This window comes from Notechis scutatus, chromosome 1 (genome assembly GCF_049901735.1).
Source record: "Notechis scutatus isolate UNSWTSFEM ecotype Mainland chromosome 1, rNotScu1.2, whole genome shotgun sequence".
Taxonomy (NCBI): domain Eukaryota; kingdom Metazoa; phylum Chordata; class Lepidosauria; order Squamata; family Elapidae; genus Notechis; species Notechis scutatus.
The window spans coordinates 223,877,148-223,902,553 of record NC_142009.1 but is presented as its reverse complement, the minus strand read 5'-3'; the positions used below and the strand labels follow the sequence as shown (position 1 = coordinate 223,902,553).

The 25,406-nt window shown below is 40.1% G+C and overlaps 1 protein-coding gene across 4 annotated transcripts; it reads right to left on the bottom strand.

Moving 5' to 3' along the window:
- Nucleotides 1-318: 318 nt before the first annotated feature.
- On the bottom strand, nucleotides 319-24,711 carry RUFY4 (RUN and FYVE domain containing 4). 4 transcript variants are annotated; one of them, XM_026665516.2, is made up of 13 exons: nucleotides 24,426-24,711; nucleotides 23,487-23,599; nucleotides 22,074-22,137; nucleotides 20,197-20,303; nucleotides 19,379-19,507; nucleotides 15,792-15,898; nucleotides 14,296-14,439; nucleotides 13,480-13,543; nucleotides 9,902-11,878; nucleotides 9,135-9,241; nucleotides 7,905-8,048; nucleotides 3,743-3,874; nucleotides 319-1,212 (listed from the first exon to the last, which is right to left on the bottom strand). In XM_026665516.2, the coding sequence occupies exons 3-13, from the start codon at nucleotides 22,117-22,119 to the stop codon at nucleotides 1,110-1,112; spliced, it is 3,060 nt and encodes a 1,019-aa protein (XP_026521301.2). In that variant the 5' UTR covers nucleotides 22,120-22,137; nucleotides 23,487-23,599; nucleotides 24,426-24,711; the 3' UTR covers nucleotides 319-1,109. The 4 variants fall into 4 exon arrangements, with proteins under 4 accessions (XP_026521301.2, XP_087806484.1, XP_087806486.1 ...); XM_087950358.1 differs by lacking the exon at nucleotides 23,487-23,599 and having other exon boundaries at nucleotides 24,426-24,546; XM_087950359.1 differs by lacking the exon at nucleotides 9,135-9,241 and having other exon boundaries at nucleotides 886-1,212; nucleotides 24,426-24,567.
- Between the last annotated feature and the right edge of the window lie 695 nt (nucleotides 24,712-25,406).

Below are 25,406 nucleotides of genomic sequence, written 5' to 3'. Positions count from 1 at the left end.
TCCCAGTGATTTAATGTCCAATTAAATGTTCATGTTCTTTAGTGCAATTTTATGTGTGTGTGTGGGCTACCTGTGCAATTTGTTGTTGCTTATTACTGCCTTTTTATCACTGCATAGGTATAATTATATGAAAATAAAAATGACATGTTCATTATGCTATCATGGGAAAATCAGCAGACATAGAACCGGTTCTTTGTCTGCTGCTCTTCAGAGCTACCGGTTCTACAGAGGTGGACAGAACCAGTAGAATCCCACCCCTGTTCTTGCTGATGAAGACCATGGGATTTGTAACACAGCTAATCTTAAAAGCACCAAATATTGGAGACGGAAGCAAAACATTTTCATGGGCTGAGAACCTGGATGCTTTCTCTTGAACAGATTTGTTCCGGAATAATAGATGACAGAGGATAACTTGGGAAGGTTGGAAGTGTATGTCAGCATCATTTGAGTGGTCCCTGAATGGGGCAGAGCAAAAAGTGGGGATTGGAAGAAATTCTGCAGTGGCTAAAACATTCACTAGTATTCTCTCTTCTGTCTTTTTTTACCTTAGCATCACTGTTTTAAAGTGAGGATAGAGTGTTTACCATGAGATCATTCCCTTCCACATTCCCTTTTTTCTTTCTACATATGCAGAGTGCTGATTCTATACTGGAAGAAATTAACCTAGTCTCCTCCATACCTCTATTGCATCTCTCCAAGTGACTGAATCAATTACATACTGGCCAACATCTCTCTCCATTACTTAGTCCAGATCAAATGCCTTGTGGTTTCCAAATGGTTTGCATTTTATTGCTTATATGGGCTGTTTGGAGGAATATATATTGCTCCAAGGGCTGAAGGCAGGTTGGCTTTGTATCTCATTGGAACACCAATTAAAGCAAACAATTTATAGTGTTGCATCATTTTAAAACATAGGGAATGCTCCATACAACTTCAGTGTTTTTTGTTCAGTCTCAATCTGAACAGAGCTAGGCAGATCACCACAAGAGTCCCTTTGTTTTTATTCTTCTGGCTCTGATATCTCAAATCCACTCATAGCCAGCCCACAGGCAGGTAACTGAGCTTGCAATGAGGCTGGGTCGTATAGGATGACTCGATGAGAGCAAGGATCATGTGCTCTGACCATTTCTCTTCTGGTAGCAAGCTATGCAGTAGCGCTCCTTGTGTCCACCACTCACTGAACAAGCATGACACACGGTGCTCTGGCACCACCTATGGGAGTGGAAGAGAAAGACAAATTTAGTGACCTGATTCCCAGCCCATTTCTGTCTAATCTGAAGGGAATTATACAATCATGGCTGAACGTTCAGCTTCATCCGTAATGCTACCTAATTATTCTAACTCACCCAATAGCAATGAGAAGCACAATTTAATCTTGTTTTTTTGGTTTACAATATACACCAAAGCAGAAGGCAGCCATTAACTGCCAAAGAAGAGGGAGCCAAGCTATTCTCCAGAGCACCTGAGGGCAGGACAAGAAGCAATGGATGGAAACTAATCAAGGGAAGAAGCAACCGAGAACTAAGAAGAAATTTTCTGTCAGTTAGAACAATTAACCAGTGAAACGACTTGCCTCCAGAAGTTGTCAAATTTCCAACATTGGAAGTTTTTTAAAAAAGATTGAACAACCATTTCTCTGAAATGGTATTTTCCTGCCTGAGCAGGGGGTTGGACTAGAAGACCTCCAAGATCCCTTCCAACTCTCTTATTCTATTCTATTCTATCTTCCTGGGAATCAGGCCATAACCAAGAAAAGACTAATACAATTGATTGCCTTAGCTTACCTCAAAAAGCATGGACCTCCATAAATATCAAATATATAAACACTGAAGAGTCCTGCTAGATCATGCAAAGTTTAGTCCAGTATTCCAGCCAAGTTTGTGTTCCCAATAACTGACATCCTACTATCAATAATCAAAGCATAAAGTAGAACTATTATAACCACAAGCTATTGAGAAACCTATCTTACTACTTTATCTCTTTTAAAACTATTGTAACCCATGCACATCACAACTGCTGATAGGAAAATTCACAGTTTAACTGGTATATGAAAAAAGTGTTCCTTTCCCATTTCCTAAATCTTGTGTCAATCATTTTAACTGAGTAATTATAGGACTTAGTATTATGAGAGGGGACAAATGTCTACTATGATGCCATTTCACATCTCTATATCATGTAACCTTCTTTCACAGGTGAGTAACTCTAACCTCTTCTTTTTAGTTGACTCTTAGTTGCATCTTCTCCAAAGTGACATCGCACCCTTTGGAGATGCAGAGAACAGAACTGGATACCATACTGTAAGCATGAGATTTGTGCAGAAGCTGTATTATACCAGCACTTTCCTCTTTTATCCTTTACCTGGTGATCCTTGATACAAAATTTATACTTTTATAGTAGCCAAACAATGAGCAAATCTTTTATTTGAACTATCCAAACACAGGTTTACTATCGGAGAGCTATTAACACATCTGGACCTGGGCTGATTAGCACAGCTGCCAAAGGAACAGTAAAGTGTATTTTAAAAGTACATCACAAATGGAAATGTCTATGGGCCCATGATAAATAAATTTGATGGCATCACAGCTGCCCCAAGTTTCTGTGAACCTCTGCAAAAGGTGTGGTATGTAAACAATATTGTGGTACGATAAAGCCCAGCTGTTTAAAGGTTAACCCTCTCTGTTTTTATCTCATGAGATATTTTTCATCACACTTGTTTTCTCTGCTTCTGAAAATGACAACATCATATCCAGAGTTTGGACTTCCTTTTTCTGCCGTTTCCTGGAAAAGAATGGCTAACCTCTTGAACTTTAAAAGTACCTAATGAAGTCCCAAAGGTGCTTTTTTTTTTTTTCCCAAGAGGCAACTGGACTTTCTGGCTTTTGTTTGAAGATGTTTCTCTTCTCATCCAAGAAGCTTCTTCAGCTTTGACTGGATGGTGGGACAACCATGACCTGGATGACTGAGAATCTCCATAGATACCTAAGGAAGGGGTGGCTGAGCAAAGTAAATCAGAGCCGGAGACTCTATAGCAGAGTTTCCTTCTTTTTTACCAAGTAAATTCAGACCAATATTCTTTCCCTCACTACCTAAACTGGATCAGGAGCACAGCGCCAGAGAAAGTTACATTAATACTCTCCCTAGTGCACTGTCCTTGTCTGTCATTTCTCCACCTCCAAGTGCCGTAACTCATTAGTGACCTTCCCTAAATTGATGCCCTTGAAATGTTTTATTGCAAACCTAATAGTAGCAAAGCAGGAGAGGAGCAATATTAATCCCAAAATATACTGGGTAATTCTGAGGAAAGATACTTTCCCCTGGTAAACTGTATTGTGCAAATCTGACAACCAAGAAACCATGGGACAAAACCCAAGCCCCCCCCCCCCAACGAGTCCTGCCAAAGGAGAAAAAGATGCACTCTCTACTAAGACCTGGCAGTTTTAGGATATACTTCGCAAGCATTGACCAGCTGCAATAGCCAAGTCACATTTATTGGGCCTGTCAGTCCAGTGGAGAAGGACTCTTTCTCTGAAAACCTGTGGGTTTTTTCCCCCCTTAAGTTCTGGGACAGGTTGTGATGTGCCCACTTAGTGCTCAGGATCTCTTTTGGTCATGGTATGCTTGTTCCCACGTTATATTTACTCTATAGTCATTTGTAGGTATTGTATCTGGGTTAACGCCACCAATAATCAGAACTGAACTGGGCAGTCTTTATAAATCAAAATTAGAAATAGGTGTAAATCACCTGCACTGGTACCGGCGTGACATAAGCTTGAACTCTTTTTTGCACTGAGAGCACAACCCTGTATTCTGAGGAGCAACGTTCACAACTGGCAACGTGATACCTTCCGTCTTCTGCCACAAAGCATCCTTCTCCCTAAAATACATGCAACAAATACTTTCATTTTACTTCAAAATACTTATTGGCAGTTTGTTCCACTTGGACATTTGTATTTGGCTCATTTAGTTCACATGCTATTGCTGTTTATGAAATACCTCAGCGGTTGGAGGTTTTAGAGGAATTTACTTTCCTTTTTAGAGGAACTTGATGAAATTGATTTACATGACCTCTGGCATAAGAAACCTGAATATCCTGTTATGGTAAACCAAAGGAAGGTAATTTTATACAGCAGCAAATTTGTTTTTTATAACCTTAAAATGACTGGCTATAACAAAAGGTTTGCTTTGTGTGTATTTGAATGTCTCAGAAAATGTTTAACAAAGATCAGCTACAATAATCCTCCTGTTGGAAGTGCAGTTCAAATGGTTTGGTCTTGGTAGATGGAATCTATCATGAGCTGTAGATATTTTGGATACGAGGGCTGACTAAAAGAACTACCATTCAATGCTAGAATAAGGAATGCACACTTAATTTGCAATGATGGCATTTTGAAACGTGTTGTCTGTCAACATTTGAATTAGTGTTTTTTTTTGGACAAAGGGACAATGAGGAAGACTTTCAAGCAATATAACCAAGGTTTTTGGAATTGTTCTATATATGACATACAGATAAGTATTTTTGTGGTTTTTTTCTTAACCATTATCTTCCATCTTCTGAGGAAATATGCTCCATTGTCCAGCTGTTTGTACTGTTGAAAAACCTCTATCATTTAGTCAAAACCCTTTGCTGACAATCTCATTTTTTGGGACTGCTTATTTCCTTCTGGAGCAACAGAAAAAAATTGCTTTATTACCTATTTGACAGCTTTTCAAATATTTATCATTACGTAACCAGTTGTAGACTAAACATACCCAACTTTCAAAGTTTTCTTAGATTAAATAATGAGGATCTAGTCAAATTATATGCATTGATCCAGTTTTTGGTTCACGCTTTCCCCGGTGATTAGCTAGGAAGCTTGCATAATTATCAAACTAATAATATCTCTTTCTTCCCCTCCCTTTTATCTCTGTTAATACTCCATCAACAACATATCAAATTGCATAAGGTAACTCAGGGACAATGAATATGTCACCAGCTGGGACCTTGAAATCTGAACTAGTTTGGCAAAATTGGTCATTCATTATTACAGAGCACCTGGTTGAAAATGGCTTCATACAATACAGCAGACCTGTCAGTGAATATTGTCCTCGGTCAGTACAAAATGACATCAATTTGATCTTCACAGGTCAAAACACAGGTTGCACTATGAATGTATCTGTGCTCGGAGAGCACTGATTGCTGTATCTCCAGCTTCACAAGAGAGTTTTCTCATGGACTTCCTATTTCAGAGAGACTAACACGAAAGGCAATACAATCTCTCTTAGCAGGCCAAAAAGAAAATTACCATAAAAACTGCTTGGAAGTAATTAACAGCAGCTACAAGATCAAATGACTCTGCTACCTTCTGGAGAGCAGTCACAGTGAGAACATAGTCTGCAGTCTTTCAAAATGAATGCTACTTTCCAGAGGTATCAGTGAGTCACACTGTCATGAACTTTACTAAAGGAGAACATCTCTCTGTCCCTTCTCTTTTTAAGTGGGTACTGATCATCTTCCCCTTATCATCTCCTCCTAACTTGGTTCAGAGATACACAAATAGTTTAACCAGCCAAAATCTAAAAGGCACCATGAGGTAAATCTATTCCCCAGAGCTGATTAAAAAGAATTCTGTTTAGAGGGTGCCAATTTTACCTTCATGTTCCCCCACTTTTTGAATTAGCTCAGATTCCTAATAATCGACTATCATTTTTCTCATCTTCAAGAACACAGTAGTAGCAAAGATGATCTGGCTAATTATCATCTAATTGAGATCTGAATTGCTATTTATAAAACCAATGCCAGGTACTGTGAAGGCCTACCTCTGTGATAGTGCTGGGAAAGAACAGAGGGAAAAAAAGGATAGCCAACTACAAGGTAGCTGGACTCAGTTACAGAGGCAACAGATACATCATTAGAAAGCTTGAAGGATCAGTTTAGGGGCAGATTGTCACAGAGAAAAATCTATCTGTGTGATTATAAAACTCAATGCCAATCTGATGGCATATAATCAGTTATAATCAATGTCAGGCATTTGTAATGGAAACAATGACACTCATTATCTGAATGTGAAAAATATCCTGTCAGAGACAAAGAAGTAGGCCATCTGCTTTGTTGTGGATAATGGCCTTGTACTATAGTATATGATGGAAAAACATGCCACAAGATCTAAATGGGCTCCATATGCTGTTTTTACTGGTTTCCATCAGGTTTTTTAAAACTCTAACTTTAGGGTAAAAGTATAGTGTACGGGTTCATCAATAGACAATGGACAGGAAAAATTTAAATTTGACACTAAGGAAATAAAGGTTCATGACATACTTGGAAATAAGGCAGTATGAAAATACTGAACACAAAAAGGATAAACCCAATTTAAAAAACCAAAGTGAATTGCTTTCCCTAGCATTACTCACTAGATTTGCCCATGTAGACATCTTTCTTAAAGTGTTTTTTTGTCAGACATCTGCAACTGTTGATTACAGTGGAGTAGAGAAATAAGGAGTTAAGATATGTTGCAAAATGGCAGGAGGTTTGCCTGTAGAAGTAAGTTAAATTGGGTGCTAAGAATCTGATTGCACAGGTCTGTAAGAGGAACAAGTCAGGCTACAAGATCTATAGGGCAATGTTTGTCAACCTTGGCAACCGTGGACTTCAATTTCTAGAATTCTTCAGCGAATGTGGCATGCTATAGAATTCTGGGAGATAAAGTCCACAGGTTTCCAAAGTTGAGAAATGTGCTATAGAGTATATGAATATACTTATAACAGTAAATGAAATAAGAAATCACCTACTGCTTGTTGGGCAATGGAGAGTAAGTAAGGAAATTAGACTTAGAGGCCTCTAGAAAACAGGAATTCTATCCCAAATAATTAAAAAGGCAGGAAACTAAAATTTCAATGAGTGAGGAAATGTAAACATTGTGGAACTGTGGATGCAAAACAGACTTGTACAGATGCATGCAGAACATGGGCACAGGGGAGGAAAGGAGAAGAGCTGAAGAAACTCAGCTTGGAAGTGTGGCTAGGAAAAAGGAAAGGAAATAGTCAGCTAATAGGAGGAGGCTTAATGCAGTAACACTTTTGAGTTAAAGGAGAGAGAGAGAGACAACTTAAGAGTAAGAAGTAAGAGAGAGAAATCACTTTGCCTAAATGGATTCCACTGCATGCAGCTTGCATTTAACTGAGGTAAAAGAATAGAGAGGAGGAAAAGTAGGCTGGATTCTGAGAAGCCAGATAGAAAGATGAGATCCAGTAGACAGAGAAGAGAGTGAAGGGATCTGTTATACGAGACTTTGGTGGAGAACCTATTTTCTGTGGTCATTTTTATTAGGGAAGGGATACATTTAGTTTGTTTCAATATGCTCTGTACTTTTGAGATATATGCATCTTTAAGGTATATGCCTTCTTTTGTCTCTGAGCAAGCCTCTCAGCACACAGGCAGAGTCGTTCCACTGAATTCAATTGTTTAATATTATTTAAATGTTTTTCTTGTACTGGGTTAGTACTTCCTGTATATTGTTTTCTTAATGCAAATAGTAAAGCTGATCATGTGTCTGATCATACTTAGAGATTTAAAAAAAATGGGAGGGGGGGAGCTTCAGGACAACTGGAGAAAATTGACCCTTGGTGCCATCTTCTAACCCCTTGGTTAGAGGAAGACTTGGTAGCAAGCTTATTTAAACAGAATTAGCTAAAAACTAAAGGAATCTCCTTGGAACCTTCTTGTGAAGCCAATTATAAAAGAAGACCTACCTACTTTTAGAGTTTCATTGATTACCTCAGATACACTGAAGAAGTGTCCATGGACAACATTTGAGCTTTCCTGGCCTGTAACATATATAGTATACTTCCCTCCCCAAGTATAATTTCCAAAGCTAAAAGCAACACGGAAGAAAACCATTATCTATTCCTGTTGGGCTCCCTTTACTCACTGCAGTAATTCCAAAAGTTTGCTTTTCATATTTCTGATGAGCATTCCTTGTTCCGACAGTTCCTCCTTCAATTTTTCCTTCTCTTTCGATTCCTGGCAGTTTTTCTCCAGCAAAAGTTGTAATTGTTCCTTTTCTTGCTGCGAGCTAAGCAGGAAAAGAAAGGCTGGTGTAACTCAGGGTCTGAATATCAGAGCTGTGGAATGCTTCACGGTTCCTTCCCCCCAAAAAGTGCTTTGGATCTCTTTCCAGTGAAGAGAGGAAACCTATGGATCTTCTATACAGCATCCCCCACTGATCCCAATATTCATTCCATAGGTAATCCTAGTGATATCTAGCCAAGGTGGTAGCTCCCAGCACCTCTCATTATTAGACATATTGGGCAGCAAACAGAGCTTGTAGTTCAATAATATTTGATGCATTAAATAGGTTCCCCTGCTCTAGTTTAGAAGCAGGAAGAAATGCCTCTAGAGCAGTTTAAGCCTTGGTTTAGAACAGGGGTCTTCAAACATGACAGCTTTAAGACTTGTGGACTTCAACTCCCAGAATTCCTCCTCCAGTCATGTCATCTTGGGAATCCTGGGAGTTGAAGTCCACAAGTCTTAAACTTGCCAACTTTGAAGACCCTTGGTTTAGAATCTAGTCTAGTGTTTTAGGCTGCTGATTGCCTATTTTGTGATCTCTGTGATCTCACTCCATTACCAGAATCAAACAGCAAGACATAGCCATTTAATTTAGTCTACATTGATCATTGCAGGTGGCCTTCTTTTCACTGGTAGCAGCCCACCGTCCAATGAAATTGTGCCTCATGGTTTCAGGTTCATTATACCAGAACTTGTGTTTGTGTCCTTACTATTTAAAGCAAATGAAATGTATTATCAGATAACCTCACAAAACATCAACATAGAGGTTTTAAATTTCTTTTGCAAAATATAAGCGGGATGACAATGAGAAGTACTTGATCGGTGAGAAAGCTCCCCGCGCTTTATGTTTCAAAATGAATATAAGGGAGTTCCTCACACCAAGTCATATCTTTTGATCTTCAGCCCCTGGGAAGTGTTTGCAGGACTAGTAATACACCTCTGATATTTTAGACAAAGTCGTTTTCTCCAAGCATCACTTGAAGATGCCATGGTTTGTGAACCTTGAGCTCTGAATTGCAAGACATATGTATCTGTTACTAGATTTAATTCCCTAAATATAGCTTTAAATATAATGGGTTCATGCCCTCACCGATTCAGCTGCTCCATAAGATGTCCTATTGTTTTATCCTTGGCTATCAACAGTTTTTTTGCTTGCCGGACATCTTCTGTCATTTTATCCAAATGGCCAGCTAGACTCTGGGAAGTCAAGGATGACAAGAAAGCACAGGCAGAAGATCAGTGACTATCGGGCAGAGAGCATATACACCCATCTCCCGGGAATAATTATCGTCAAGACGTCAGTTCAAGCAGTACAAGTAGCTCAAGTCTTTTTGCCAATTAAGACTTGATTTTTGAACCCTCAAATCCTTCAATCATGGAATTGCTACATGCTGACTTTCATTCCACCCAAATGCAGAGAACGGTGGCTGTTTCCCCCATCTCCAAGTCAGCTTCGTCTTACATTAGCTTTACAGCAAAACTCTCCTAAAACTCTTCCATTCTGGTAAAGTCTGTGACCTCTGTGCAAACCAAAAGGAGCTAATTTACCAGAAAACAAGCAAAAAAATCCTTTTAATTTTCTAGAAATAAACATATAAACATCCCCCCACTGAGCTGCGTTTTCATTCTCTAAGTAATCCTAGTGATATCTAACAGTTGATATCCTTAGCAATGCATGACATCTAGGAATCCTTTAGTAAAGACATGTCAGTACCTTATAGTATTTTAGTATAAGGCTTGCTGTGGGTACTATCTTATTTAAAAAGATAAATATCAATAATATATATATGTGGAACCATCCTCAGGGTTGTTATTGGTACCCTATTCCTTAGCTGTCATAGAACAATAGGCACCCACCTTCTCATGCACTTCAATTCTCTGTGCGGCACTGTCACCCATCTTCACAGATCCTTCCAAATCCTGAAGCACCTCGGTCTGAATCTCTTTCGTTGTCAAAGGTGATCTCGCTATTCCCTCTGTGGCAATGGCTCTTTCCTTGACTGGAGCCCTGGCTTCCTTGCTTTCGCTCTCACGTGCTAGGTGTGTCATTGTGATAGAAGAAACTGGTGCTATCTGCAGAGCATCTTCTGTGGGCCACTTCCAGCATTGCTCCAGTTCCTCACTCAGTTGTTTTGCTATGTTGGTGGTTTGCATTTTCTCCAGCCGCAGCTGCTCTACTTGATTTTTCAGCTTCTGGCACTCCTCTCTTAGGATGGAAGCGATGCTCTCACTTTTCTCCTGTTGGGTTTTCTGTAGAGTTTGGCTGGTGGCCTTCAATGTCTCCAGCTCGCTTCGAAGCCATGCCATCTCCTGAGTCTGCCCTTTCAGACTGGCGGTAGTACTTTCTGCCTGTTTTACCAAGACTTCTCTTTCTCCAAGGGCTTGTTGCAGAGTGGCTTGGAGCTGTTGCTTATCCTCTTGAAGCTGGATTACTTCTTTTCCAAAAGTATTTAGCTGGCCTGTGAGCGTCTGCAAAGTTCTTTCCCATCTCCTCTGATCCTCAAGAGTTTCTGCTTCCAGCTGGAACTTTTTGCTGGCCATTTCCTCTAACTGGGCTTCCAGGGTTGTGTTTTTCTCCAAGCTTTCCTTGAGGGAGGCAGATTGGTCATTCAGCTCTCTTTGCAAACTCAGGGCTGCTTTCTCATGGTCCCTCAGGGCTTTTTCCTGCTTCTCCAGAGACACTTGAAGGGTGACAAGTTGCTCTTGACATACCAGCAGCTCTTTCTGAAGGTCTTTTATTTCAAGCTTGGAAAGCACCAGACTGTGTTCCTGAGACACAAACGTTTCCATAAGAGTCTCCTTCTCCTTTTCTAAATTCTTTATTTCAGCCAAACTCCTCTCTAGTTTCTCCTTAAGCGGGTCTATTTCCTGTAGGGTTGAATAGTCTTCTCTTTCCATCGCCATGCAACATTTCTCTTCTGTCAGCTCCTTGACTGTTTCCAGTTGGCCACGTTGGCTCTTCATGGCTGCCACATGTTCTTCCCACCTCTCCAGGCTCTTCTCAGAGACTTTTAATTTCTCCTGCAGTCCCCGACATTGAGAAATCAATTGCTGTTGCCTCAAATCTTGGGCCTCCATATGTGCCAGATGATTTCTCCTCTCTGCCTCCTGAATACTCAGTCTCTGTTCTGCCTCTTTGAGAGCCTTCTCAGCACCGTCCTTCTTGGCCCAGGCCTCTTGGCATTCCCCAGTCAAACTGGCAACCTTACATTCTGCTTCTCTGAGTGCTTTTACTACCTTGGCCAATTCCTGCTGCTGTTTTTCCTGCTCCCCCATTTTCTGTTTCTGTTGTTCCTCATACTTTGTCAGCTCTTCTTTTAGAGAGTGGTTCTCTTTAGAAAGAGTTTGCTTTAGAGATGCGTTTTCCTCTTGTTGCAAGGCCAGCTTTTGCTGCAGAATGCTCATCTCTCCTATCAATGTCCTCAAGCACTCTTGCTTCTGCAAGCTGTCCCCTTCCGTTATCCCATCTACCTTCCTACAGAGGCAGTGTTTGGGTTGAGGATAACATAATCCTGGGAAAGAAGACCCGTTGCCTGGCTGCTCTTTTTCCAAATGGACCTGCAATTCACCATCAGCCCTCTTCTGCTCTTTGCCTGAAGGTGGACTCTGGACATACCTTTCCATAAAGGGATTCAGTTTCAGAAGGGAACCCATCTGCATGAGGCTGTTCTTTCTGCTTCGCCAGACTCCAATCCATTTCTCCAATGGCTGTTCCGGCCCAACCCTCAACTTATCATCTTCCCTTGAATCAGGAACATCCATCGTTCTGAGCATGCTCCTGTGTACGGAGGTGCTTCCTTGTTGAAGCCCAGGTTCTTGGTTTGAGTTTCCAACCTAGGATAAACAAATAAATATTTGGTACAAGATGATACTACCCTGATAGAAATACTAAAAGTTTTCAAGTTACGGTCACCAAAACAATGTGCAGATTCAGAAATAAAGTCTGATGGAATTCTCTTAGCCTGGGAATAAAAAAGGGATGTTTCCAAAATACTGCAGATCAAGAACAGATGGGCATATTTTGTAGTGTAAGCTGCCTGGAGTCACCATGTGCGATTCTGGCAGCCATATAAATGTGTTTAATAAATTAATAAAAATAGTAAACAATTACCATATTCCCCAATAAACCAAGACCAAGTAAGAAAGAGGATCAAATACAATGAGTAACATACACATGAGGGCCAAGTACACACAGCCAAGATTTTGCAACCTATCCCATTTTTACTTGCAATAAACCCGTCTACTCAGACTCTATGACAATTTTGCTCTATTGGCTGTCTGTCTGCTTTCTTGGTTAAGAATTGCTGTAAAGAAGTGCACAGCATTTGCAGAGCAATTTGCAAGTACAGGTAGTCCTCGACTTACAACAGTTTGTTTAGTGACCGTTCAAAGTTACAAAGGCATTGAAAAAAAGTGACTTATGACTGCTTTGTCACACTTACAACCATTGTAGCATCCTACATGAAGATCAAAATTCAGGTGCTTGGCAACTGGTTCATATTTATGACGGTTGCAGTGTCCCAGGGTCATGTGATCAACTTTTGCAACCTTCTGACAAGCAAAGTCAATGGGGAAGTCAGATTCACTTAACAATCAGGCTACTAACTTAACAACTGCAATTCACTTAACAACTATGGCAAGAAAAGTTGTAAAATGGGGCAAAACTCATTTAACAAATTTCTCACTTAGCAACCTACATTTTGGGCTCAATTGTGGTTATAAGTGGAGGACTACCTGTATTCTCACCGTGCTTGACCATTCTCTCTGCAAAGCTGGTGTTGCAAAAATGGAATGGGAAAGAAAATGGCTAGGAGAGATAAGTACAGAAGCCATAATATCTCAATTATTTCTTCCCTTAATTATAAAATTTAATTTGTAACTTTTTTATAAATGTTTGCCTTTATATTCACATAAGAAAAAGGATTGTCTGGAATTGTGGGAATTGTTCCAAACATTTCTGCAGGACACCAGATTGGGGGAAAATGGCTGTAAGTTTATTTATGGGAAACGGAAGAAGTGATCTAATTTCAATTTTTTGAAGCCTGTTCCTGCAAAAAGTTTGAATATGATGTACAATATGCATATATCTATTGTGAAAATGAATAGGTAGCATCTCAACCAGAAGGTTTATAAAGCAATTTATGATTTTTTTGTCCTTGAGTCCATAATCAGTTTTGTGGAGAGTTATGCAGAAAGTTCTAAGTTTATTTGTTTTAATAGTATGACAAAAATCTTGGGATGAACCAAGAATCCAAACCATTGCTGGTGTCTTCTGGCAGGAAAAAAATAAATCCATGTATAAAAGAAGCAGAGGAAAAACTGATATGGCCTTACATACTATAAAGCTGCTTACTGAAGGTAAGCAGGTGAGGATTGGTCATTGGTTACACTTGAAGCCCATGATAAAAGAAAGATTAAATAAATAAATTGTGTACCTTAGACAATCCATCCTCTGAATGGGTATACTTTAAAGCTCTGGTGGAATATTGTGGCAAAACTCTAGGAAAAATAACAATAATAGATCAAGGAGGAAAACTGCTGACTTCTGCATCTAATCTCCTATTTGTGATGTTTCATAACATTTCTGGAGGAGATCTCTCAAGATACACAACTTGAAGTCATTTTGAATTTGTGATCCTCCAGAAATTGCTAAACTGCAACTTCTGGTGTTTCCTATCATGGCTGCTGGAAATCTATCTTATTTAGCAGCCATAGATTCTTAACCACTACCCTGAAGAGAGCATTACAGATTATGACACGGCTTAAATCTGTGAGCAGGGTAGAAAGGAGCATTGTAAACCATTGCATAAAGGGACTGCAAACAGTCCACAAGGACACGTAAGAGTTTGTGCAAATTTCACAGAGCCTGAGAGTTCACCAGCAGAAAAAGTACATGAATTTGAATACGGAGAACAACTAATCTTGTAAAGATGTGGAGAACGATGATGAAGGAGGAAAGAAAAGATGAACATATATTTTATAATACTAGAGAAGCATATTGTAAATAAATAACACAATAGCTAAAGCCTGATTATAATTTCTAGTGCAGCTGGAAATATATGCCTCTTATGGCAGCATTTTGAAGATTGGAGGAATATGCATTCCATAATATGTAGGTACCTAAACAATAAGCCACAGAACTGTTTCCTTATATTGCTCCAAGATGCCTTATTCAGAACTATCAGTGTGAGGTGGCAATATGTGAATCTCTAGTTCCACACGTTTGGGAAGGCTTGCATCTTGTTACTCACTCTGAGACTGTGGGCCATGTGGCATCCAAATCTTCTCTGCGGAGGGCCAGGTGGAAGGCAATGCCATCCAACTCATAGAGGGAACTCAGAATGTCTGTCCGTAGCTTTTCGTCCAAGAAGGGGCTTCGTGCATAGTACCATTCACTGCAAAGAACAAACCACAGAGCATGCTAATTCCCAGTCGCTTGTGTTACCTCCATTCCATTCCCATCATGGATCAGAGCCAAACAAATGTAACTGTCTTAGAAGGTGGGGGACCACCTATATATCAAGAACCTTGAGAACCACAAGAGAAATACTACCGTTAACATACATCTACCACCCCCTTAACTCTGCCAACCAAGAATTGCCCTTCTAAATTGGGCTTAAAGGTCCAGGGCAAAAAGTGCCCTAAAATCTTTAGTGAGATTCTCAGAGTATCTAAAAACTACATTCATTCATTCATTCATTCATTCATTCATTCATTCATTCATTCATTCATTCATTCATTCTTGATTGTATTTAAATAATAGCATTCAAGTATGATTCATTTAATTAAAAAGTAATTGTTATCTTGGCACTAGCTGTTTCTTTGTTCTGATCTCACCTCTTAGCTTTAAAAAAAGTTTACCCTGTGAAGTTAGCTAGGGAATTCTCTAGAGATCTATGTCTCAGAGGGCTATCAAACTCAATTTCAATGAGGGCCGCATCAGGGTTGTATTTGACCCCAGGGGCCGTAGTGGGTGTGTCCAGGGTAGGCGTAGCCAGCTTGACATCGCTCATATTGGAGGCGCCTATGTCCCAGGCACTCTGCCAGAGAAAATGGGCTCCCGAGCTCTGTTTTCGGCTGGGACAGCCTCCTGCAACCCTCTGCCAACAAAAACGGAGCTCGGGAGGCACTGGGGGCTGACCCTTTGCTATTTCCAGGGCTCCCCTATGGGCCAGATCTAAGTACTCCATGGGCCGGATCTGGCCCCCGGGCCAGTTTGACACACCTGCTCCAGGAGCATTTCCACTCTGTCATGCTTTTCATCCCACAAAACCTCAGAAGCAATTTGGACTCTAACTCTATTTGAATTAACTTGAAATGCTGAGACGAAGGGGTGAGTATCAGTGCCCTGAGCTACCACACTCTCTGCAACAACAAAAATCTCATCACCCGCACTCCACACCAAATGGAAGAAAACAAGAGCGGAAAACAAATAAGAAGCCTTTATTAAATCTTGTCAACTTTACACCTTTCAATTTTTAAAAATTGTATAGAAGGGGATTTGTGACAAGCCTTGTAAAATATCTGCATTGGCATTTTCTTACAAAAGTCTTAAAAATCAGCAATCTGGAGAGCTCTCATCAATGTGGAAGCACACAGATGGCTGAATTTTACAATAGCTTTCCCTGCTTTGTACCTGAACCAGAAACAAATCATCCTAACTCTCCCAAAACGGCTGATGTGGTGCAATACAGAGATCAAGCTGTTTCCAAACCGGTGCCGAATACTTGCAAGGAAAGGTTCTTACCTGGTGACTTCTGGTTCCATGAAGCAGAGCTGCAAGGTCTCAGCTAACTCTTGATGGACCAGGCAGTAGCGGATGAAAGCACGGCCTTTCCCCAGAGCGGTTTTCAGCTATCAAAGAAATAAATGTATGTTCCAACAAAAGAGCAAAGTAGTAAAGAACTCCCTTAATTTTCCCTATTTACTGAAGTTATTTATTTATATACTCATCTAGGCTATCCAACTTGGTTTACATCTTCTTCTAGCTCCCTGTAATTTGTTTTTCCCATTTGTTTCCACTGCAATAGCAATAGCACTTAGACTTATATACCGCTTCACGGTGCTTTACAGCCTTCTCTAAGCTGTTTACAGAGTCTGTTTATTGCCCCCAACAATTTGGGTCTTCATTTTACCCACCTCGGAAGGATAGACGGATGAATCAACCTTGAGCCTGGTGAGATTCGACCTGACAAATTGCAGTCAGCTGGCAGTCAGCAGAAGTAGCCTGCAGTACTGCATTCTAACCACTGCACCACCTTTATAATGATCCATTGTGCCAATATCCTAGTCTTGGTGCAAATCAACCTGTATTGATGTTCTTCACCAGAGTCTGAATAAAGAATGAACTATCACCAAATTTCCTTTGGAACTACGCTATCTTGCTATAGAACCATGACTGACAGGTTCTAAACAGTATAGTGTATATGTATTTTTGTAGGTACGTGTGTCGTGTGTGTATGCGTATGTGTGCGTGCACACACATATTTGGGTATATATACATACAACACATATATAGATAGTCCTTAGATAATGACTGCCCTTTTAGTGACCATTTGAATTTAAAATGGCACTAAAATTTATGATCAGTCCTCAACTTTACGATGGTCAGAGTGTTCTTGCTGTCATGTGATAACCATGCCGGCTTCTGACAAACAAAATCAAAGGGGAATCTGGCAGGAAATTGCAAGTTGTGCTCACATGACGTTGGATTTAATGCCTGCATCCCTTAGTAATAAAGGTGCTGGTTCTAATTTGTGGTTGTTAAGTGAGGACCACTTGTATAAAGAAAGAAATGTAATCAAACAATGGCAAGTTTGTCAGGGAAAGCCGTGTCTCCTTTATATGCACTCCTGGAATAATCTATGTTCACATTTCTTATCAAGGAAAAAAAAACACCACTTCAAAGGGTTGCAACCCAACTGTATGTGCCCGTAAGAGGTTACTCCAATTACACTTAGGTCTCGATTAGTATTGATAATGAAACTCACAAAGGGGTCACATTATTTGAGGGTGCACTATTCAAAGTGATATTTCTGTGGGAAAAAATGGCAATTGGTTCCAGCTTGCTAAAGATAGGCCATGAACATTTTTTTCAAGGATAAGGAGATGGGACCCACATGTGCTACAGATGGCTGCCCCCATTGGTTTGAATGCCAGGAGATAAAGGGTTTAATTATCAAACTCACAACCATGACAGAGCCTTTTAAAGAAAATTAAATTTACTAATCTTGCTTCTAACTGTTTTGGGAATTGCTTATCTAACTATCTTAAAGCCATAGAGATCTTTAGGATGACAAATTTGAAAAGGCACCTGGTAAGTTTATCTTCCTTTCCATACACAAGAAAATTTTACTATGTGTTTAAGAACTTAAAGAATTTGAAATAAATGGCAAAATATTAAATAAGATTTGGAACCAAAATTGTTATAAATGAACTAAGGGTCTAGAGAAATTTGGAATATTTAAACTTTTACTATAAAATGTTGGGACCAACTACATGAAATAAACAGCTTTTTTTGTGGAAACCAGAATTATGTTGTCTACTCTAAGAAATTAGAGACCTTATGATTTAAATTGAACACTAGAGGGGACTAAAGATGCAAGGCAAAAAGAAAACTGTCTTTGGTGTTGATAAAATTTGGGATTTACAAAATGACACAGAACATTATAATATTTGAAATATTATAGGAGATTTTCGAAAGAAGGACCAGAATATCAGTGACAATGTCTGCTTCTATGGATAGACTAAGCTTAAAAGATGTTAATAAAGGAAAGACAGATGTGAAATAATTCCTTATTCCATTTTGCAGCCACAAAGATTAACAATATCTAAAATCCCAACCGCAACAACACAGAAATTAGTCTTAACTGAGGAGAAGCAATCCTTGCAATAAATGAATTTTGGGTCACATTAAGCATGACCTGGTATCAAATTGCATTGTGCACTAAATAGAATATTACATTAATCAAACTCGCACTAATCACAACCTATGTGCATTATAATTGTTTGATGCCAAAATTTCAAACATTTTCTTCTTTAAAGGAAGAAATTAAAGTGAAAAAGGTACTTTAAAAATACTAGATACCATGGGTCTTAGAAGTATTTCTATATGTTATGGATATTACCATAGGAACATTATTTCCATTTCTTATTGGCTTCCGTTTGTCAAACACAAAGACTAATTCCTATTTAAAATGCAGAGCACAATTCTAGAACATCTCATTATTTCACTGGGAAAGAATGTTTTTGGAAGAAATACAGTATGAACTCCTGGACATATGCAGGTTGCCAACAAGGGATGTAGTACTAGTCAATAATTCCATTCAACAAATCCCATAACTATACACTGACCTAAGAAATAATGTAGCATATTCAGTTTTGTTTATCACAGTGTGCAAACCCAATTGTTTCAGTTTTATAAATTTTAGTTTGTGACTCAGAATTATTCGTAAAGCAAATTAAAGGGGTTGTTCAAGAAATTATGATTGGAACAAACCATAGCAGTTTGGGTTTTTTATGTACACGTGATCTGTAACAGAATGCTCTTGACATGAAAGGCTGAAATGCAGCTTTGTTCAAATTAAGGAAATTGTCATAAGATTATCTTGGTCCCAGACATTAAAAATAAAAAGAACACTGTGTATCTGGGTAGATCTTTAAAAGCTTTTAAATGTGGAGCTATAGAAAGAGATAAATGTGAAGAGCTAATCTTGGAATGTATTTTTGGCAAATAGTTTTGACTAACCAGATTGCTATAGTAACTACATTTCCTTTTGCAAATTGTTTAGTTTCTTATGATATGCAGTTATATGCACTTCTAAAAATGTTCAAAAATGAAAGAATTAATTACCTCAATCTTTCCAAACCCAACAACCTCTAGATAGATGAATTGGACTACAGTTCCCAGAAAACCTCATCCAACATGATGGATTTGTAACACATCATATCTGGAAGGTACCAGGTTGGAATAGAACTGTAGAAACATAACAGCATTTACCGTCATCTTCGTGACTATCATCTTAAGGTCTTGCTTCTTGAATGGTGGGTTGTTTAAGCCACCATTGGATGACTCATAGATGTTTCTGAATTACCGTACTACTCACAATAGCCCAGCTAGCAGTGGTAAATGATCCTTGATCATTAGCCTTCAAGTTTAAGATATGAGAAATGGTAACTCATCAACATCTGGAACATTCCAGATGTGGAGAACTTCCCATACCTCCTCTGTGTTTTCCTCTGGCAAAGAGAGATGCAGCATCGTTGATTTGTTCTCACCAATCCACACTGCACCACGTTCCACAATAAACTCACATAAAAATAAGCTAATCTTACTTTGTCCAAGGAAGTGACATGTTGAACCCCTGCATGTGGCTTGCTATTTAGCTGGGTGAGGTTTCGGCTCAGAAAATCCCAATAATCTTTTTTCTGTCCAAAGAGATTTTTCTTCTCTTTCAAATCATACTAGAATATGGAGGAAGGAAGATAATAGTATTAATGTTTATATGTTCTTCATTGACGTTCTCATTAATGATGCAGTAGCTGATTATAAGCTGACTGGTGATAGAATTGAAGTCTAGGAGGTTACATATTTTCTAGATGAGCATGTTTTTAGGGAATACTATAAACATACTGGAGATTCAAATAGGAATGCTGGGGGAAAGTAAAGTTCTTTTGGGGCAGGCAGCACAGAGATGAGACTTTGCCTAAGGAGGAAGGAGCTACTTCAAAAGCTGGGAGTGCATCATGTTGCAACATTAGGAGCAAGAACCAATTTAAATTGTATTTCTTGTGATGCACTCTATAATCCAGGAGTAGAAAACCATTCTTTAGTTGGGGGCTATACAGTATTTCTTTGGGGTTATCTATGAGGATTTTTGCTAGTGGTGGCTACCAATACATGCAATGAGCAGAAATTAGCTAGGACAGCCCTCTCTCCCTTCCTGCCTCTCTTTCTCTCTCTCACACACACACTCTTTCTCCTCCTTGTCTACTCTTTTGCTGCTTCAAGAGAAGCAGACCACATTGCCAGCAATCTGAACTAAGTCCTAGCAGGGGGTTTCTGAAACTGCAGCCACCCCTGCTAACACCTCCAAGAGCCCAAGAGTCCTGTTGTCAAGCAAAGTCCTAAAATTGACTATTGAGTCGCATACCTGCAGTAGAAATTCCAGTTGGGCACAGAAGGGTTGCAGTTCCTGGCTGCCATCTGTCACAGGGAGACCCCGCTCCCGGTAGTTTTGGTTCAAATCACCCAGTGTATCTAATGGGGGGAGAAGAAATTTATAAAACACCTGAGTCCTGCTGTAGCATTTCTCCTCCTCAAGTTAAAATCAGGTGAAGAGAGTGTGCCAAATGTACCCATTACAACCTAGCCAAAATACCAGAACAAGGAATAAGGAGGAAATAGATCTGGGAATATAGAGGGACTTGATAGTCTAGCAAAAGAAAAAAGAAAAAAAAAGAGGCCGTCTCCCATGAAAACATTTTAAAGGCTGCACACGGATCTCATGTACAGAAAAGAATATGATAGAAAGAGCATAAAAGAAAAGCTCATTCAGCAAGGTGATTTATGCCATGACCTCCCTTCTTGCAAAGAAACAGATTTTTTTAAAAAGTGTGATCTGTTCTGCGCAGAGAGGCAACCAATCAATCAATCAATGGCAGGTTGACTCACAGAGTAAAATATGTTAAATGATGGGATGCCCTACTTATTGTTTTACTATTTATACCTTTAGCCAGAAAGCTCAACTTTCAGGTGTACCACTGCCTCCATACAGGATAAATTGACTGGGAGGATCTGTACTTTTTATTGCTGAACTTCTGACAACCCAAGTCTACTCTGAGTTTAATTTTATTACTCCAGCCCTGTTAACTGTTTGATCAAGAACCCATTCACGTCTGGGTTAGGATCTTACCCAGTGATCCCATCTCTGATGGCAATCCATTCGAGGCCTATATATGACAGTGTCATCGTCACAACAATGTCAACACAGATAGCGTTAAGGTCAATACACATAACTTCCTTTGTATAAAGTCCGGTATAAGAGTATCAAGGAAGCATCAGAATAATTATTCAGTTTATGGGCATCCCTGCTAGATACTGTAGATGCAGTGAGTAAGGCTTCAAATAATCTGCCTTTTATTCTTACGGACAACTTTCAAATTGCAGGAAGGCATGTTGTGGTGGAGAATTCGAAATAAACACAGTGAGGATTCATGAGGTTTGCCACAGAAGCATAACTGAGGCCAGTATAAGCTCCTGCTAAATTCAGATGTGCACACATGATTCCACTGGATCAGTGGTGCGATTCAATTTTTTTTACTACCGGTTCTGTGGGTGTGGCAGGGGAAGGATACTGAAAATCTCCATTCCCACCCCACTCTTGGGGGAAGGTTACTGCAAAATCCCCACTCCCTCCCCACTCCACTAGCCAGCTTTCCAGCTCTGTTCTCCGGTGCAGGGAGAAGACCCAGCCAATCAGCTGGGACTTGGGAGGCAGAGAAGAGATGGGGGAGGGGCCAATCAGAAGTGGCATTTGCCGGTTCTCTGAATTACTCCAAATTTCCACTACTGGTTCTCCAAAACTGGTCAGAACCTGCTGAATACCACCTCTGCACTGGATTAATTATCCCATTCTGAGTGGTTTCTTTTCTAGCCTGTGGCATGATAAGCACTTATCTTAGGTTTTCTGGCTAGTTCTTTCTAGCTGGAGATTTGCCCAGAGATTATGTTAATCTCCCAGAGAGCAAAACTAATTTTTTTTTTTAATTTTAACAGGCTATCTGGTCACTCTTTCTAATTCTGGCTAAGTTCTAAATGATTCTTCTAAGGGGAAGGTCAGCAGAAACTGCCTATTCCCCAGCCATCAATTGTGCTTTGTTCAGACACCAGGTATCAAACATAATATAATACAAAATAATATCATTCCAAGAGGTATGTGAGAAATATGCCCAACGTCCAGGCAGAAGCCAGATAATGCCCATCATTTTAGTAATGCCTACAGTGAAGCGAGCAGCCGTATGTACTTACTCTTTAAATCCTTAATCGCATGAAGTATCTCTCTGTCAGCAGCCATAATTCCATATTACCAATCCTTCAAAGGAAACAGCTATTAGTTAAGGAAATTCCATGCTGGGTCTACAGTCAGCAAGAACAGTAAGGATATTTCAAGAAAGCAGATTCTGGTGTCACAAACCAATGCAAATTATTTAAATGTGTATTGTTATTTAAATATTTACTGTTAAGGATCCTTTATTCTGGGAGTTTCATATCTTGTTGGCTGCACAGATATGCACAACACTCATTTTAAGAATATCAGTATAAAAATAGGTTGAATGTAATGCACAATATATATAAAATTCTATATTAAGAGAAGGTACTTGAATCTTTCTCTGCGTGCTCATAATAGTTTGCAGATTATTGATATTCAGTTATTACTAATCCTACCCATTTTTCCACCCAGAAAGTGCTGAAAACTCTGAGCAATAATTTCTTCCCTAAAACATACAAGGAACTAACTAATCTCACATGGCCAACATTAGTTAGGAGCAGCTGTCTTCTGAAAACATGGAGCTATCTGTCCTTTCTTCCTAGCTCACAAGAAGAATTTCTGTCATCACCTTTCCTCCTGGTAGTGATTGCTGGACAGTGGAAGGTGAGTCTCCCTTAGAATGAGTTTAGCTCCTGGGGATTTCTCAGATAGATCTAAGCAGTTTTCTTGGAAGCAGTGCGGACATGGTTTGCTAATACTGTATTTTCTTCTGGGAAGATTTTTCAACTTCTCAATCTAGTCCACCCACCTAGTGTTTCTTAGAAGATTCCCACAAGTCCCAATCAGGTCTAATCCTTCTTGTTTTACTTGAGTTTAGGACTCAATTGAAGGAGACTTTGAATTCCTAAGAGTCCAAGCCTTTCCTGTTACTCTAATAATTTTCAAAGAGGTAAATATGATAGCCTTGGAAATGACGTATTTTTCTTCCACCTGTTAGGCAGCTCCTTTCTGTCCCAACTGATGTGAACTCAGGAGGAAGTAATACTTCCTCAGTTAGTTTCTCATTATTTACCCTCAACTTCAAAGGGCTTTTCAGTCTGAGTTTCTGTCCCAACCATATTTCTATTCCTGCCTTCATATATTCCTTTCTTCTCCACCCTATTTTCCATCCTGATCTGTTCTTCTGAAAGGAATGAAGGGCGGGGCGGGACACACAAATACACACACACACACACACACACACACACACACACAAAACCCTTCCTAATTTGGATAAAGATTGCACTAGAAAACAGAAACAAGCATCATAAAAATCAAACTTCATTTCCTTTCAGCTTTCTAACAACCTTTTTGCCTTAATGCTTCCCCGCACCCTACTCCCGGATATTTTCTAGCTACTTTTGTAACCTGGCCTTTGCCCCCAATTTCCGAGTAGCCCAGGCCGCACATACCTGATTCGAGAGGCTGGATCCTAGCTGAGGACTGGAAAAACCAGCTCTGACAGCTGACCTCTGGACAGCCAGACAAGAGTAGTTTCCTCTTTCCACTGGAAGTCACTCCTTCCCTAAAGGGAAAATGTGATGTTAGAATCTCCATGGATTCCAGAAAAGGGAGCACTAAGGTTAGACCTGATCTAACCCTTTTAGATTCAGATCTTGTTGGGGCAACAGGAAGAGCGGCTGCAATCACTTGGACTCTCTTTGCTATTTTCTGCATTGTGATTTGGTGGGCAGTTTGCAATTTGGAGAAAAAAGGGAAACGGGGGCAAAAACAAAAGCCAAGTACTTCTCTGATTGCCAGATCTTTCAGAATCAGATTATACTCTGGAACTACTAGGCTGCTGGGTAGTGTTATTGGGAAGGCTGGTTTCTGAATGAAGTGCAACTATTAACTACTCCTTAAAAAGCTGCTTTGCAGGTAAAGGGAAGAATGAAAAGGAGCCCCTTCCCCTCCAGATATGTGTGTGGGGGATGATATATTCTATTTCCTCTTTTTTTTTTTTCTGAGAGTGATTTGTACACCAATTCTGGTGAAGGAAAGTACTTCATCATGTGGGAACCTTCCTGCACTTTGAGATACTTAATGGAAATCCAAGGCCGGATGGGGTGAACGGGCTGGCTGGAAGATGGTGTTGGTCAGTTTCATCGCAAGTCCGGCCAGCTCGTTTGCCGGTCGGACAGGTCAAATTAGAGGCGTGGGAACCGAGAAGAGCTTCTCGACATCCTGCGGGTGCTGCGGGTTGAGCGATGGTCGCCGGATTTTGGGGCGCGATCGAGAGATAGCTGGATCAAGAGACTGTTGGATTTGGGGGCGCGATCAGGAGACAACGGACTGTCTCTTTCCGCCCGTTCTCCGATCAGATGCAAAGTGCCTGCAGCTGCGAGACTCACCGCCATGTCCGCCCCTCCGGCTCTTGGCCCTGCGGTTCCTCTGCGACCTCCCGATCTCCACCGGCAAAGCGAAAGTTTCTCGACGGAAAACCTCTTTCCGGGTTCGAGCGTTTGGTCTCCTTTCTTCCTCCGGAGGCGCGACACCGCATCTTCCTCTCCTGAGGGGGAAGGGCGAAGTCGAGAAGTCGCAGACCAAGAGCGCGTGAAAAGTAGAGGGGTAGCAAGGCCGGTGAAACAAGGACCCACGCATTTGCCAGGGTTGCCGAAGGAAGGTACCTCCACGTCTGAAAAGGCGCGGGAGTTGCGCGGCGTTAAGAGCCGTCGCTATAGGTTTTCGAATCGTCAAATGTTTGTGCGAAATATACCTTCCTCTTATGGATATGCCATACTTGAAATAGCAGAACTGCAGCAGATATTGAATGGCTAATGTAGTAGGTAGTGTGTATGTGTGTACAACATACACGCGCATACACAAATACATACACACATTCTTATGCAGTTACAGCCTCACAATTGTATCACTTCCGCTACAAGTATGAAAGATTTAATTCTCAAGCTCGGAATCTGTAAACAACCAACTCAGAAGCAGACGTTCACACATGCTAAACCACTGCTTATTTAATAAATCACAAATGGCACAGTGTAACAGTAATAAATTACAACCCAAACTATCCAAAGGCAAACAAATTACTTTATAGTTTGCATGCTTGTGAACCTAATCCAACCCTGGCCCTAGAAATAAAAAAAACTAATTCTTTGTGCTCCTGCGACAACCTCAGTGAACACATCTCAGAGCCATTCTGTTGAAAATAACCAGGATATGAATATATACTAGGTTGAGTTCAGTGTTTATGAGATCAAAACACAGACTAAAGAAAGCATACTAATCTCAGTGGCCTGTTATAAGGAAAGACCATGCTTCTACACATCTATATATACTTCTACATGTACATCTTACTTAAATGATTGTGTTATGTTTTG

What these genes read in the sequence shown, in the direction of transcription:
- RUFY4 (XM_026665516.2), bottom strand. Translation starts at nt 22,119, where the DNA reads ATGGCTGCTGACAGAGAGATACTTCATGCGATTAAGGATTTAAAGA. An exon ending in ACATGGCCCACAGTCTCAGA is followed by an intron (nt 13,544 to 14,295) that starts GTGAGTAACAAG and finishes TATTTTTCCTAG; the next exon opens with AGTTTTGCCACAATATTCCA. An exon ending in GAATTGAAGTGCATGAGAAG is followed by an intron (nt 9,242 to 9,901) that starts GTGGGTGCCTAT and finishes TTGACTTCCCAG; the next exon opens with AGTCTAGCTGGCCATTTGGA.